Source organism: Gigantopelta aegis, chromosome 6 (genome assembly GCF_016097555.1).
Source record: "Gigantopelta aegis isolate Gae_Host chromosome 6, Gae_host_genome, whole genome shotgun sequence".
Taxonomy (NCBI): Eukaryota; Metazoa; Mollusca; class Gastropoda; order Neomphalida; family Peltospiridae; genus Gigantopelta; species Gigantopelta aegis.
In genome coordinates, this window is record NC_054704.1 from 44,172,001 (window position 1) to 44,189,610 (window position 17,610).

At 38.6% G+C, this 17,610-nt stretch overlaps 1 protein-coding gene and 1 non-coding gene across 3 annotated transcripts; one reads left to right on the top strand and one right to left on the bottom strand.

The window, feature by feature from the left end:
- Positions 1-343: 343 nt before the first annotated feature.
- Positions 344-16,021, top strand: LOC121376030 (transmembrane protein 272-like). Of its 2 annotated transcripts, none has more exons than XM_041503792.1 (3): positions 344-601; positions 13,157-13,331; positions 15,411-16,021. In XM_041503792.1, the coding sequence occupies exons 1-3, from the start codon at positions 371-373 to the stop codon at positions 15,905-15,907; spliced, it is 903 nt and encodes a 300-aa protein (XP_041359726.1). In that variant the 5' UTR covers positions 344-370; the 3' UTR covers positions 15,908-16,021. The 2 variants fall into 2 exon arrangements, with proteins under 2 accessions (XP_041359726.1, XP_041359727.1); XM_041503793.1 differs by lacking the exon at positions 344-601 and adding an exon at positions 8,376-8,444 and having other exon boundaries at positions 15,411-16,013.
- Trnan-guu lies at positions 3,332-3,405 on the bottom strand. Its single transcript has one exon. It is a non-coding gene; the product is annotated as a tRNA-Asn (tRNA).
- Positions 16,022-17,610: the final 1,589 nt, after the last annotated feature.

Sequence of the window (17,610 nt, forward strand, 5' to 3'; positions counted from 1 at the left end):
AATTTTGTGCGGAACTAGGGTAGTCATAGACGCTACCCGTTATCTCAGAAACGAGCAGCTTGACCCCCAATGTTTTCTGATTCACTTTAAGTGTGAGGGGTGGTAGTATTTATATCCGTGGCGTTTATGTCGGTTGATACGTTGCAGGTAGGAGTTTTAGCCACATATGTTACTATTGTCGTCTATGGGATTTGATTTGGTAGTATACACCCTTAAGGGATATAGGTTGCGTGTCGAGGTAAAGTTCTTCAACCATAGATTATTAGAAAGAAAAAATAGTTCTACACATTTTGTTTTTATCTCCTTCGTTTTCAGAAGTGTCACCAAGACAACAACATTGTCTGTTGACGAACACTAGGATGCTTCCACAATGTCGATGCTTACACGGAAAGGCACGATGGTCCGGAAAGGTCGGGGAACTATCAAAAGGTCCGGATCGGCAAAGTCGAAGCCCGGAAGAACCCGACGCCAAACGGACGACTTCGACACAAGCTCTATAAGCAGCACGCCGGCAGCATCGACCACGGGGACCCCTGTCCGCGAGACCAACTACAAACCATCGCCAGCTAAAAGTGTGGCTAGTACAGCCAACACCATTGTTGTAAGTATTGTTCATCTTACGATTCATAGCATCTTTGCAAGCCAACGTACCATTCCGTTTAATTACCGTACTGCATTAGGTAGACGCGCTAGCGAAGGAACCAATTCCGTTTAACTGCTGCATTAGGTAGACGAAATGGTACCTCGGCGTACGAAGATGGATTCACAGGTTCTCTATCACAAAAGACACATTACAAACATATTCATATTTGTGGCATGCAATATCATTTGTCTAAATATATCCAAGAGCGATTTAGGAAAGCATATAGGTATAAGGAACGATGACCTCAGGACTTTGTTTTTATGGATGCTGTTGAGATGGAGGAGTGCAGGGGCATAGGCTGGTGGTTTGGACGAAAGCCCCTACCGCTGAGGAGATTTTACAGTACAATATTAGACTATTCTTATAGGTTTCCAGGGAAAATGTAAATAAAAGTGTCCGCTAGGTTCCTATTCGAACCCCGCCCCCACTGCCCAGGTTCACGCTACGCAACTAGAGTATAATCATATCTTACCCATGGAGCCAACAACACTCGCACTACACCACTGCCACAAGCGTTATAGCACAGGCAAGGATCGCGCTGTCGTTCGCAAAAGTCGACAATTGCGAGAAAAAAAAATGGCGAAAGATTTTTTTCCCATCTCGATTTTTAGAACCAAACATGCTTTTAACCAGTTTTGTTCAATTGTTCCGCCTCGCGGTGTGAATAAACGCCATTTGCATGTCCGCGTGGCCAGTCTACTATTTGAAAAAGTAGGCCTACTGCCAGCTGCTTGTAAAGCTAGAAAACGCGATTAAATAATACGAAATACTGTTTAAAGGGACATACCCTAGTTTTTAAACACTAAGGTATATTTTTGACTATTATAGCCATTTTTATAACTGAAATAATATTTTACTTAGATTTTGTGTTTTTGGTCATCCTGGTGGTTTTAATATCACAAAATTCATTTCTCATTTTGGTAAAAATACATTTCTCATATTGTTAAAAACACACGTGCGTCTGAGAAGAAACAATTATGGAGTCGAGTTTTAGTCCGTTTTAGAGGGTTATTTCACAGACTCATGTTTCACTCAATTTTAACTTTACTCAAATGTGATTCAGGTTTGTAGATTAACTAAGCTTAGTGTTAATTTTCACGGGTTGAAACTAGGGTCTGTCCCTTTAAGACATGCTGCATTGTTGATGCTAAATGTTTGATTACTAACTACAACAAGTTTTACTTTTTATTAGTCATGTTTTGTCGTACCGGTTAATGTTGTAAATCTAGGTCATGCGGTTGAGTTCATTTAAATCTAGGTCACGCGGTTGAGTTCATTTAAATCTAGGTCACGTGCTTGAGCGAATTTCTTTCGCGAACGAAAATATGAACCCAGGGCTAGCCCTGTCAGGTATGATGAGATATTTCAGTCTCCTAGACTATTTCTCCTGACCAGTGCTCCACGGCTGGTACTAATACATCAAAGACATTCGTATGTGCCCAACTTTCAGATGGAAAATGCATAATATTATAAGAGAACCCTTGCTGCTAATGGAACAATGCAAAGGATTTCCTCAGAAGATTATTATTCGATTCGATATCCGATGATTAATATGTTCTAGTGTCATTAAACAAAACACACCTTTTAACGGTTTTTTTTTTAGGTGTAGAACCTGTTTCCATATAATGCCGTGGGATCTCAGTCTCACTTCAGTATATCCGCATGAGCAATACATCTGGCAATCCGCAGTTTCATTCTTTTCCGAATATTTAGTAATTCAACCGAGTCATTTCGAATGCACCCAGTAGCGTGTTCAGAAGGTTGAACGTTTGCGGTGACTCGCTAAATGCACGATCGTATCAGGATGAAAACCAGTCGATTTCAGTATTGTTCCAGAACAGAACATAACAGAACAAAACTTTATTACGCTCAGACCGTTGCACAACGGCATATGAGTAACATGATATATAAACTGTAGTGACAAGAACGTTGATCGGGATTACGTTCATTACATAAGATGGGCGCTCACTTTAACAGATCATATGCATTTGTACGTTAAGAGTAAAGACCAGGCTAGCGAGCGTTTTAATAAATTGAACGCAGACTGAATCTAGCATATTTGTGACAGATGTTTGTGACTCGTTGAATTAATACTCGTCTGGGCACGTGAAAGGAACATGTACGTGCTCAAATTGTCGCATATATCCAGAACTGTTTAATGTATAAGTCCATGAGCATGTGGACGCTGACAAACTTCTCAGACAGCACACCCACAACCCGATTGCATAAACAGGGAACCGATGATTGTAATTCTATATAAATGTTCAGGGCCGTACACATCTCAGGGTTTAATTTGTATAGTGTTCATTTGTTTATAAAAAGTAGTGCCCCCCCAAGGATTTTGATCAGGTTACGGCCCTGAAGTTAAAGTTTGTTTTGTTTAACGACACCACTAAAATCTTAGAAATATAATTTCAATCTCTACGAGCAGACGACAATCTTCACTTTGGGTGAATATTGCCGTTTTATTGATACACTGACAATTTTTTTTTACAAATTGCACATAAAATATGAACATTTTAATACATTACTTCCGAAAGAATTTTCCTTATATCAAGCCATATTGGAATTGCTGAAAAAAGAAAATCCTTAAATATGTGGCTGATATGGGGTATGTTATGTGCAGCGCGTTTAAACTTTCAGTAGATGATACATCTTTTTAATATAAACCAATTCTAAAAAAAGTATCGTCACTGGGTGGACTCGAACCACCAACCTTTCGGTTAACAGCCGAACGCGCTAACCGATTGCGCCACAGAGACTGGATATTAATTGTTATTGATAACATCGGCTACTCTAGGTAGTAATATGTTAGACTTAAAGTTAAAGTTTGTTTGTGTTTAACGACAACACTAAACTAAAGCACACTGATTTGTTCAAGACCTGCTATTGGATGTCAAACATTTGGTAATTTTGACATATAGTCTTAGAGAGGAAACCCGCTACATTTTTCTATTAATAGGCTTAAATAGCAAGGGATTTTATAAGCAACATCCTACAGACAGGATAGCACATACCACGGCCTATGATATACCAGCCCCTCCCACCCCAACACCACCACACAAAAGAAAGAAAAAAGTCCAGTGTAAATAAAAACAAGCTGCAATCAATTTTCATAGGTTAAATCTCAGTTTTAATTCGGGGATGAAGACAGAATGACCTGTTAAAGCTGTTTCAGGTAGTACTAAACCAAATAACTTCCAGATGGGTCAAAGTTCGAGGTGCACCGCACTTTTGATAGAGAAATCAACACCACAAGTCCTGTGATTGGTGATAAATGTGAGTGTGTTGGTTGTCCAAAAAAAAAAAAAAATCATCTGGGCAAAAAATGTATGCAGTTGTATTTCATCTAGTATCACTGTGTCAAGTAGGCTTGTGCTTGAAACATATATGGGGTATCTGTGACAAAAAGTACTCAAATTTTGTGCAGAAGTTGGGTAGTCATTGACGCTACCCATTATCTCAGAAATGAGCAGCTTGACCCTAATGTTTTTTCTTATTCATTTCATTTCAACTTACTTTCGTGCTTATATCCAATTAAGGTTCAAGCACGCTGTCCTGGGCACACACCTCAGCTATCTGGGCTGTCTGTTCAGGACAGTGGGTTAGTTGTTAGTTGGTTAGTGGTTAGTGAGAGAGAAGAGGGTGTAGTGGTCTTACACCTACCCATTGAGCCCTTAAGAACTCACTTTGGGTTGGAGCCGGTACCGGGCTGCTCAACCACTACGCCACCGAGGCCGGTTTTCTTATTCACTTTAAGGGTGATGGGTGGTAGTATTTATATCCGTAGTGTTTATGTCGATTGATACGCCACAGGTAGGAGTTTTAGCCACTTATGTTATTATTGTCGTCTTTGGGATTTGATTTGGTAGTATACACCCTTCACCTAATGTGTTACTAGTAATCAATATGCAGTAACAGAGACTAAAGACGGAGCGGCGTGTGCACTTGCTTTATTTTTGCTGTTCCATCAGTCGCCTTCGTATCTTTATCAAAAAGGAGATTTAACATTGGTGGTGATTGGCAAATAATTATTTATTTATATTTTATTTTAATGTTTTATTTAATGACGCACTCAACACATTTTATTTACGGTTATATGGCGTCGGACATATGGTTAAAGACTACACAGATATTGAGGGAGGAAACCCGCTGTCGCCACTTCATGGGCTACTCTTTTCGATTAGCAGCAAGGGATCTTTTATATGCAATATCCCACAGACAGAATAACACATGCCACGGCCTTTGATATACCAGTCGTGGTGCACTGGCTGGAACGAGAAATAGCCCAATGGGCCCCACCAACGGGGATCGATCTCAGGCCGACCGCGCATCAAGCGAGCGCTGTACTACTGGGCTACGTCCCGCAAAGAATTAAAATAGATATAGAACTTTTTGGGAGAAATGTCACGAGAGCATTATTAAGCATAGAATTACATGCCAATTCATCGGTTCGCTTTTGATGTATAGGACAGGATAATGCATTTAAAAGATCCCTTGTTACTAATGGGACAATATAGCGGGTTTCCCTCTCTAAGACTATATGTCGGAGTTACTAAATGTTTGACATCCAATAGCCGATGATTAATAAATCAATATGCTCCACTCTTCACATGTTAACTATTGACATTAGTTAACTATTAACATTAGTTAACTATTGACATTAGTCAACTACTCACATTAGTCAACTATTGACATTAGTCAACTATTGACATTAGTCAACTACTCACATTAGTTAACTATTGACATTAGTCAACTATTGACATTAGTGAACTACTCACATTAGTCAACTATTGACATTAGTTAACTATTAACATTAGATAACTATTGACACAAGTCAACTACTGACATTAGTCAACTACTCACATTAGTCAACTATTGACATTAGTCAACTATTAACATTAGTTAACTATTGACATTAGTCAGCTATTGATATTAGTCAACTATTGACATTAGTCAACTACTCACATTATTCAACTATTGACATTAGTCAACTATTGACATTAGTCAACTACTCACATTAGTCAACTATTGACATTAGTCAACTACTCACATTAGTCAACTATTGACATTAGTCAACTACTCACATTAGTCAACTATTGACATTAGTCAACTATTAACATTAGTCAACTACTCACATTAGTCAACTATTGACATTAGTTAAGTATTAACATTAGTTAACTATTGACATTAGTCAACTATTAACATTAGTCAACTACTCACATTAGTCAGCTATTGACATTAGTCAACTATTGACATTAGTCAACTACTCACATTAGTCAACTGTTGACATTAGTCAACTATTGACATTAGTTAAGTATTAACATTAGTTAACTATTGACATTAGTCAACTATTAACATTAGTCAACTACTCACATTAGTCAGCTATTGACATTAGTCAACTATTGACATTAGTCAACTACTCACATTAGTCAACTGTTGACATTAGTCAACTACTGACATTAGTCAACTATTGACAGTAGTCAGCTATTGACATTAGTTATCCCGTTCAGTATGAATCATGTTTGTCTTTCGAAGCTTAATATTAGAACCAAGGGACAGATCCAAAGGAAGGTGCTGGGGGGCACCTCATCTCATCTTCAATATGTCCCGAAAATTCAGGGCCGAATTTACAAAGCCTGTTTAAGTCCATGTCTTACACACGTTTAACTACATACATCTACAATACTTAAACACCTGCGTTTAACTACATACATATACAATGCTTAAACACCTGCGTTTAACTACATACATCTACAATACTTAAACACCTGCGTTTAACTACATACATCTACAATGCTTAAACACCTGCGTTTAACTACATACATCTACAATACTTAAACACCTGCGTTTAACTACATACATCTACAATGCTTAAACACCTGCGTTTAACTACATACATATACAATACTTAAACACCTGCGTTTAACTACATACATCTACAATGCTTAAACACCTGCGTTTAACTACATACATATACAATACTTAAACACCTGCGTTTAACTACATACATCTACAATACTTAAACACCTGCGTTTAACTACATACATCTACAATGCTTAAACACCTGCGTTTAACTACATACATATACAATACTTAAACACCTGCGTTTAACTACATACATCTACATACTTAAACACCTGCGTTTAACTACATACATCTACAATGCTTAAACACCTGCGTTTAACTACATACATATACAATACTTAAACACCTGCGTTTAACTACATACATCTACAATACTTAAACACCTGCGTTTAACTACATACATCTACAATGCTTAAACACCTGCGTTTAACTACATACATCTACAATGCTTAAACACCTGCGTTTAACTACATACATCTACAATGCTTAAACACCTGCGTTTAACTACATACATATACAATACTTAAACACCTGCGTTTAACTACATACATCTACAATACTTAAACACCTGCGTTTAACTACATACATCTACAATACTTAAACACCTGCGTTTAACTACATACATCTACAATGCTTAAACACCTGCGTTTAACTACATACATATACAATACTTAAACACCTGCGTTTAACTACATACATCTACAATACTTAAACACCTGCGTTTAACTACATACATATACAATGCTTAAACACCTGCGTTTAACTACATACATATACAATACTTAAACACCTGCGTTTAACTACATACATCTACAATACTTAAACACCTGCGTTTAACTACATACATATACAATACTTAAACACCTGCGTTTAACTACATACATCTACAATGCTTAAACACCTGCGTTTAACTACATACATATGCAATACTTAAACACCTGCGTTTAACTACATACATATACAATACTTAAACACCTGCGTTAAAAAAAAACAAAAAACAGGCTTCGTAAATTCGGCCCTCAGTGTTTAATGTATGGATATAATAAATACATTTAATTTTAATAGGGAACGTACATATACAACACCCTAGTCGACCTGGGCCTAATTTCACATCGTAAGCCTAGTTTGAAGAAAGGAAATATTTAGTTTAACGACCATACCACCATCCGCCTTTTACCGGCTACGGTCGGACTGCTGGTGCTCCCTCCCCCCCTCCCCCTTCAACCCACCCCACCCCTTTCCTGTTCCGGACGGAGGAGCAGGTCGAGGCCGGCACTTGTGCTCAGGACAGGCGTGCGCTACAACAGCTTGCTGTGAATGTGCACGTTAAACAAGCTTGTCCTTGTCCTTCAAGTATTGAGACAAATATCATACCGTTGACTTAAATACGTTTATGAATACTCAGCCAGAAGTATACGATATTGCTGTCAGTGGTGGATCCAGAAAATCCATTTGCGGGGTGGGGGTGGGTGGGGGGTGGGGGTGGGGGTGGGGGGTTGGGGTGGGGGGTGGGGGGGGGATGACATGAGGCGGAATGCCAATGGAAATTTGGGGGAGGTTTGGAGGGTATTGTAAAAAAAATGAAAATTAATATATAATAAAATTATAACTGTCGCAAAAAAAAAAAAAATTGGGGGGGGGTGGGCCCCCCCCCCCCCCCCCCCACCCCTAGATCCGCCTCTGGCTGCAGATGGTCTCAAACGGTCAGTCGTCTTGACTGACGTATCGAGGTCGTGTCGTAAGTTAATCCGGCAGAAAATTTGTTTGCTTTGAATGTGCGATGATGAGGTCCGCCTCTGCGAGATTTGGGCATTGATTTATAGCACCATATGTCGCGTGTACCCAGCTGTGTTGAGCACGTGACGCGTGTCGCGGAATGCTTGCTTCCGTCATGGCGGCTAGAGGTGCTGGCTCAGAGCAGCGCAATGTCAGGGTAGGTTTTTTATTTACAACAAAAAAAAGTCCACGTTTTTAAAGTTAGAGTTAAAGTTTTTGCTTTGTTTAAAGGCATCGTTAGAGCACATTCGTTTATTAATCATCATCCACTGGATGTCAAACATTTGATCATTCTGACACTCTTATAGGAAACCTGCTACATTCGTTTATTAATCATCATCCACTGGATGTCAAACATTTGATCATTCTGACACTCTTATAGGAAACCTGCTACATTCGTTTATTAATCATCATCCACTGGATGTCAAACATTTGATCATTCTGACACTCTTATAGGAAACCTGCTACATTCGTTTATTAATCATCATCCACTGGATGTCAAACATTTGATCATTCTGACACTCTTATAGGAAACCTGCTACATTCGTTTATTAATCATCATCCACTGGATGTCAAACATTTGATCATTCTGACACTCTTATAGGAAACCTGCTACATTCGTTTATTAATCATCATCCACTGGATGTCAAACATTTGATCATTCTGACACTCTTATAGGAAACCTGCTACATTCGTTTATTAATCATCATCCACTGGATGTCAAACATTTGATCATTCTGACACTCTTATAGGAAACCTGCTACATTCGTATATTAATCATCATCCACTGGATGTCAAACATTTGATCATTCTGACACTCTTATAGGAAACCTGCTACATTCGTTTATTAATCATCATCCACTGGATGTCAAACATTTGATCATTCTGACACTCTTATAGGAAACCTGCTACATTCGTTTATTAATCATCATCCACTGGATGTCAAACATTTGATCATTCTGACACTCTTATAGGAAACCTGCTACATTCGTTTATTAATCATCATCCACTGGATGTCAAACATTTGATCATTCTGACACTCTTATAGGAAACCTGCTACATTCGTTTATTAATCATCATCCACTGGATGTCAAACATTTGATCATTCTGACACTCTTATAGGAAACCTGCTACATTCGTTTATTAATCATCATCCACTGGATGTCAAACATTTGATCATTCTGACACTCTTATAGGAAACCTGCTACATTCGTATATTAATCATCATCCACTGGATGTCAAACATTTGATCATTCTGACACTCTTATAGGAAACCTGCTACATTCGTTTATTAATCATCATCCACTGGATGTCAAACATTTGATCATTCTGACACTCTTATAGGAAACCTGCTACATTTTTCTATTACGGCAAGGGATCTTTTATATGCACTTTGCCGCTCGGATAGGTCAACACATACCACGGCCTTTAATATACCAGTCAAGAGACACTGGTTTGGACAAAAACTACCCTTCTCCAACTCAAATGTTTTTTTTGTGTTTTTAAATTTTAGAATAAGTCCAACAAGGGGATTCGATCGTACGACAAACACACCCCAGGCGAGCGCTCTACCAACTGAGATAGTATTTGTATATTGAAAGTAAATAATTCACTTAATAACAATTGTACTCTTCAGCCCATTTTAAAACTAGGGCTATCATATAGTGTCGCAATAACCGTATGGTATACATCACACCTACGTTCAGCGACGGCAACACCGCTAACGTTAACGAACGATTTGACTGGTGTTCGAAGAGACAAAACCAGTAACGTGTTTCACCGTATCCTATCCTATCACATTTAAAAACCCAGTCTATGACACGATCATGAATGCTCGGCCTCAGTAAGTGAACGTTTCTTCGAATCTGTTGTAGGCACGACGGCCGTTTGTCTTTTGTTCACCCATCCCAGCAATTACTCTACCACTGAGCTAAATCAGCCACCCCTCCCTTTGTAAGCCATTTATTTACAAGATCACACACTGAACAGCTATGCTGATACAAATAATTGTAATGGTGCATTTGATAACCAGACATAAAGCGTACGAGACAGCGAGCTGGGGCAAAACCTTAAATTCGAAAAAAAAATTATACAGATGTTCGGGGAAAATGTGCTAACCTGAGACCTTTTTACCATGTATTTCCATCTTTCTACTCTCAAAATTAATTTAATCCGTGTAAAAATGCGTAGTGATTCGTTTGCAATCCTATATAGCTGCTTGGTAGTAATGCTAATATGAATAAATGTAAATTCAGATTCTGGTATATTCGTTTAATTCGGGCAAAAGCCAGCCTCTCAAAAAAGAAAAAGAAAAAAAAAAGAAGAAAAAAAAAAAAGAAGAAGAAGAAAAAAAATCAGTACGCTTATGTAACCATACCTATAGCCATGCTGTCTTTGGTGAGCTATAACGACTGTGTTGGTTTTGCTCAGTTACAAAACGTGAAGCAAGTTTGCAAATCTTAAAACGAAAAACTGTGATTAGTCCCAGCCGAATTCTAATCACGTTTGTGTTTCCTGAAACCGAACATTGATTTAAGTTCGAGTGAAAAAGTAACGAAACAGTTTGTGATTTGTACAAAGATACTTCCTTATTTGTGGTGAAGAGTCCTCGAAAAAGACGGATAAGATGATAAAAATCAATGCTCAATCAATTTCCAATCTTCTTTTCTGAGTAACCCAATCAACGCCTATTTCAAACCCTATAAATTAAATTGTTCAATTATTTAAGTGAAAGGGACACACTAAAGCATAAGTACAGATTTTCTTTGGTGTGATATAATTAAATAAAATGTGTTTGTAATTGATGTGGGTTTTTTCTTCTTCGGAAGTGTACCTAGCAATTTAAAGGCATATTGTCACAGACCACTGACCTATTTAATGGTCTAACAAAGTATTACCTGAACAAAAATAATTTGATTTGTCTCTAAATGTACTTTATTCAACCATCTTCATAACCACCATACTCCATTTATTAATGACATTTTGTAAAAATAATTGAATTATGGCAATGGTACATAATTCAAAAACTAAAATTGCCGAGAGGGATGACATGGATTTTATTCCATCATGGTTCAATTAAGGCGATGCGAAAGCTAGATTTGGTTTCCAATAATTAATGTAATTTTTATTTATTATCCATTTTTTTGAGAATTATGGTCCTTAAATCTGTGACAGTATGCCTGTAAACTATCATGTCCTCCGTATTCAAAATTCAAAAATACCTCTGACATTTGGTTTTGGTCTTTGCATACTAGTAATAGTTTATTTCCACGTGACATCTGTCATTAAAAAAATTCCCAAGGGTATGGGAACTCTTTTTACGTGCCTATATTCAAAAGTAGGTTCAGGGCCCGTGCTTATAAAACTTAAAGTCTAGACTTTAATAAAGTCCAGACTTTAACGTAATGCTATTTGAATGGCTTTAAGGTTTATAAGGACAGGGCCAGGCACGCCCATCCCGGGTCTGACCTCTGACATCTCCAAGGGCCAGTTTCGGGGCTGGGACATTTTCCTAATGCTCACTGTTTTAAACATTGTAGTATTTATACACAATTCGTAATTTGTAATGCAATTATACAGACTTAAAAACATGAACTATTATCGTAAAATTTTCACATTGCTTTGAGTATGGCTTATGTCCATGCACTTGTACTGTGTATTATCTAATCATAGTTGTGGACATAATAAGGTGAAATGAAAGCCCACCATTCCGTCCGCCTTCCTAACTGCTTACTTTTAGGTGGCGTCGTGGTTAAGCCATTGGACATAAGACTGGTAGGTACAGGGTTCGCAGCTCGGTACTAGCCCCCATCTAGAGCGAATTTTAACGACTCAGTGGGTAGGTGTAAGACCACTATACCATCTTCTCTCTGACTAACCGCTAACAATTAACAACTGACCCACTGTCCTGGACAGATATCCCAGATAGCTGAGGTGTGTGCCCAGGACAGCGTGCTTCAATCTTAATTGGATATAAGCACGAAAATAAGTTGAAATGTAATGTAATTTAGATGTTTTTGTGGTAATATCGAGTCTTATCTGTATATAATTGTATTGTATAATGTTTGTAATATGTTTTCTGTAACTAATTAAATCATTGTTTTTTTTTTACAGGTAATCATTGTATGCTATGCTTTAATGTTTACTGTAACTAATTAATCATTGTCACTTTAAGGTAATTCTGAAACGTGATATTGCCACTCTAAGCAACTCACAAATACTGGGTACATGATATTTCGTTGGAAAGACAACTTGGGGAATGTCATTATGTGGTTAACCAACTATTCTCACATGGTGAAAAATAGAATTTGTTTTCGTATGATCCTTCAACAATTCAAATGAACGAGTGAGCTCACTCTTCGATCAACCTCGTCGATTTGAAGTTCTGGATGCTCAGACTCAAAATACACCAATCCCATTAGCTGAACAAAAAACACACGGGACACAAGAAACCCCCCACCCCCCCCCCCACCACCACCTACACAAAAAACACGACCCCTCACCCCCACCCCCAACCATGCGCGCGTGAAAAGCATCCGGACATAACAAAACAAACCCAACCCCCAACAACAAACCCCTACCCCCAAAAAAACCACCCCAACCAACCGCGTGAAAAGCATTCGGGCCGTTTCACTCCGCGGTGGCAGAATATATGTTTTGTTGTTGTTGTTGTTGTTGTTGTTTTAACGCCACGCATTGATGAAAACCTTTGCATTGCAACTCAATTTAAGAAAAAACCCAGAAGATAAAAAAAGAGTATTTTACTGACGTGATTCACGCGGTATGACAGCGTGGTGTGAAACACTTCAGTGTAATCCGATCTTTGACATGCACGAGGTTATGTACAGATTGCAGTATTGTTTGTTGCAGTCGTTTGACGATGGGAAGAAGCTGTACCAGACGAGCGTGCGGTGGACGTCCCAGGTGTCGACCGTGGAGCCGCCGAGTCGCGGAGAGGTCTACCTCCAGATCCAGGAGGTCAACAAGGAGGCAGACGACACCCTCGACTTCGTCTGTCGCGCATCAGACGTCCTCTGTAACACTAGTAAGTTAGTTTATACCGTCATTCATTCACTCATTTATTCATTCATTCATTCGTTCATCAGACGTCCTCTGTAACACTAGTAAGTTAGTTTATACCATCATTCATTCATTCATTCATTCATTCATTCATTCATCAGACGTCTTCTGTAACACTAGTAAGTTAGTTTATACCATCATTCATTCATTCATTCATTCATTCATTCATTCGTTCATCAGACGTCCTCTGTAACACTAGTAAGTTAGTTTATACCATCATTCATTCATTCATTCATTCATTCATTCGTTCATCAGACGTCCTCTGTAACACTAGTAAGTTAGTTTATACCATCATTCATTCATTCATTCATTCATTCATTCATCAGACGTCCTCTGTAACACTAGTAAGTTAGTTTATACCATCATTCATTCATTCATTCATTCATTCGTTCATCAGACGTCCTCTGTAACACTAGTAAGTTAGTTTATACCATCATTCATTCATTCATTCATTCATTCATTCATTCATCAGACGTCCTCTGTAACACTAGTAAGTTAGTTTATACCATCATTCATTCATTCATTCGTTCATTCGTTCATTCATTCATTCATTCGTTGATCAGACGTCCTCTGTAACACTAGTACGTTAGTTTATACCATCATTCATTCATTCATTCATTCGTTCATCAGACGTCCTCTGTAACACTAGTAAGTTAGTTTATACCATCATGCATTCATTCATTTATTCATTCATTCATTCATTCATTCATTCATTCATCAGACGTCCTCTGTAACACCAGAAAATTAGTTTATACCATCATTCAGTCATTCATTCATTCATTCGTTCATCAGACGTCCTCTGTAACACTAGTAAGTTAGTTTATACCATCATTCATTCATTCATTCATTCATCAGACGTCCTCTGTAACACTAGTAAGTTAGTTTATACCATCATTCATTTATTCATTCATTCATTCATTCATTCATTCATCAGACGTCCTCTGTAACACTAGTAAGTTAGTTTATACCATCATTCATTCATTCATTCATTCATTCGTTCATCAGACGCCCTCTGTAACACTAGTAAGTTAGTTTATACCATCATTCATTCATTCATTCATTCATTCATCAGACGTCCTTTGTAACACTAGTAAGTTAGTTTATACCATCATTCATTCATTCATTCATTCATTCATTTATTCATTCATTCTTTCATTCATTCATCAGACGTCCTCTGTAACACTAGTAAGTTAGTTTATACCATCATTCATTCATTCATTCATTCATTCATCAGACGTCCTTTGTAACACTAGTAAGTTAGTTTATACCATCATTCATTCATTCATTCATTCATTTATTCATTCATTCATTCATTCATTCATCAGACGTCCTCTGTAACACCAGAAAGTTAGTTTATACCATCATTCATTCATTCATTCATTCAGTCATTCATTCATTCAGTCATTCATTTATTCAGTCAGTCAGTCAGTCAGTCAACCATCCGTCCATGCGCCCATGCGTCCATCCATCCATCCATCAATACGTCCATCCATCCGTCCGTCCGTCCGTCGGTCCATCCATCCATCCAATGTTAACAAAGGATGATCGCTGACTGCTGGTCCCTTCAATGCGCTCAATAGACCCACCAGCTATTTCTTCCATCTATTATAAATTCGTATACATTTTATAAAAAAAAACCCCAAAAAATAAACAACAACAACAACAAAAAAACAAAAAAACAACAACAAAACAAACAAACCCCACAACATTTATAGGCGTGGGTTTTTTGTTCAAAAAAAATGTTTATTACTTTTCTAAAAACCTTTCTGTCAGAATTTGTTTTATCATCACCGAAACAGTATTATGTAAACACCATTCTAGTATTAGGATTGGATACATCCACTAGTAGTCTACCCATCGGTTCCGTCTAGTAAACGTTTGGTCTGGGCTAGTGAAAATTATCAACTGCACTACTGTAATTCATAGGGCAGTAGCCATAGCTTCTCTGAAGACTACTGACGTTTTTTTAAACATTTGTCAAACACTGTATAACATAATGTTAATGCTCTCTTATTATCATATCCGTTTCTCTTTTCCTCTCCAGTTTGTGTGACTATCCTCATAGGAATCACCATGGCCGTGCCAGTGGGGATGGTATCGTGTGGCATCAAGTACCTCAGCGAGTGTCCCAAACAGCCGAAGATCCCCGTCTACCTGATGGTGGGCGGCTGCCTGGGGACCATCAAAATCATCGGGATGCTGTGGAGGAACATCCAGATCCGGCGCTACGAGAGCATGGACGCCTTCTTCGACGCCCACGACAACGACACGGCGTCTGGCACGAACACGTTCAAGTTCATGGACGGCGTGCTGTCGACGTTCCTGTTCGGCTGGCAGATCACGGGCTCGTACTGGGTGTTCTCCATCTGGGAGCCGCACTACAAGCAGCTTCTACACGAGCCGAGCAACTGGTGCGACCAGACCGTCTACATGTTCTCAGTCATCCAGATCCTCAGCTGCTACGCCGCCATGTGCCTTGGACTCGTCGTGTTGTGCTGTCTGGCCAGCTGTTATAAGTACACCAGCGTGTTCGACGCCTAATATATATATATATTGATAAACCTGTCCTGGACGTGGGGGTGGGGGTGGGGGTGGGGGTGGGGGTGGAGCCGGTGAAAGTCGACACCTGCGCCTAGGGCAGCGGCGGAATGTGCACGTTAAAACTTATGACCTGATCTGACCTGACCTGAGACCTGACCTGACGCCTGACGCCTGATGAAACTGCGCAATCTTTTATATTTTGGACATAATCCTACAGGACATTAATTGAAAATTGAATAAAACCACAAATGCCCCCTAGTCGGTCTGCTGGTGCTGTCTTGCATTTGCCAGTGCGGGCAGTCGCTTATCCCACCCGCCCCAACACCTTTCCTGTCCTGAACGGAGGAGCCGGTATGGGTCGACAGCTGCACCCATGACAGGCGTGCGCTACAACAGCTTGCCCTGCATTTGCACGTTAAGCCCTATGACCAGTCCTGACCTGACGTCTGATGTTGTCATGGACGAAAGAGTTGCAACCATGGCAGGCGTGTGCTACAACAGTTTGCTCTGAAGGTGCACGTAAAACAAAATCTCTTAACCCAACCTGACGCCTGATGTTAAGACGATAAGACGGATACCAGTCCTGTGAAAAAAGCAACCCCAAGGAATAAAACAATAGTAGAAGATAGATGACGACGCATTCAGAAGGATTTTTTTAGTTTTGTGCGTAATTTTGTTTATACCATGCAGTGAATTAATTGTGTAGAAATTAGCTTATGAATGTTTCAGAGAATGATTATCATATAATATGCAGCTGCAAGACATGTTTCTCTTTGAGAAAATTCTGAACCATTTTCAGAAGTGAATTCTTATGTTTTAGAACAGTTAATATTATTTTTTTAAAGAAACAGAAAACCGGTGTCTATTAGAAATACATATCTAGAAAGAGTGCAAGGACAGGAGAGCACTTTTTGGAAATATTTAGATCATGTGAGATTCTGGCCCGTGTTTATCAAACATATAAAGTCGGGACTCAAGTCTCTAATATATTAACAACGGTCTGTGACTTCAACGTCATGGCAACGCATACACATTATAAATTACGTCATTACGTCTAGACTCAAAACTGCTATAAGCACGGGCCCAGAATGGTATTGCATTATGAAAATGTCAGAGAGTTATGTCTATATATTAAAGAGTGATAGCGCCTATGGACGTTACTGACAACTGTTCCTTACATGAAACTGAAATTGGTCGTTACCAATCTAATTAAAATTAGCTCCACTATTACATGTGGATCTAACAGCAGCCAGTTGGAGCTCATGTTCACCAATCAAAACCTTACTCGCAGAATCATGCCAGTGATTTGAAAATAATTTGAAAATATTCCGAATTATTCTGAGGGTATACGATATGTCTCATGTGAAGGACGAATGCCTTATTTATACCACTAGAACTAATTTTAATCAGATTGCTAACAACACTGCGTAGTCTCCAATGTCCAGGTAACATTTCGTCTGTAAATAGTAATTTAAATATTGACCAATCACACTTCGCCTTTTATAACGTTATTTGGGAGCATACAAATTCTAAAAATATCGGGCGAGTCTATTTTAGTGGCCGCAGTACAGCGAACCATACCAATACGTACGGGATGGGTTATCAGTCTTCAATTTTACATTAAAAATTATTTATTTATTTATATAAAAAAACCCACTAAATCAGTCTTCAGTTTTACATTACAATTTATTATTTTATGATAT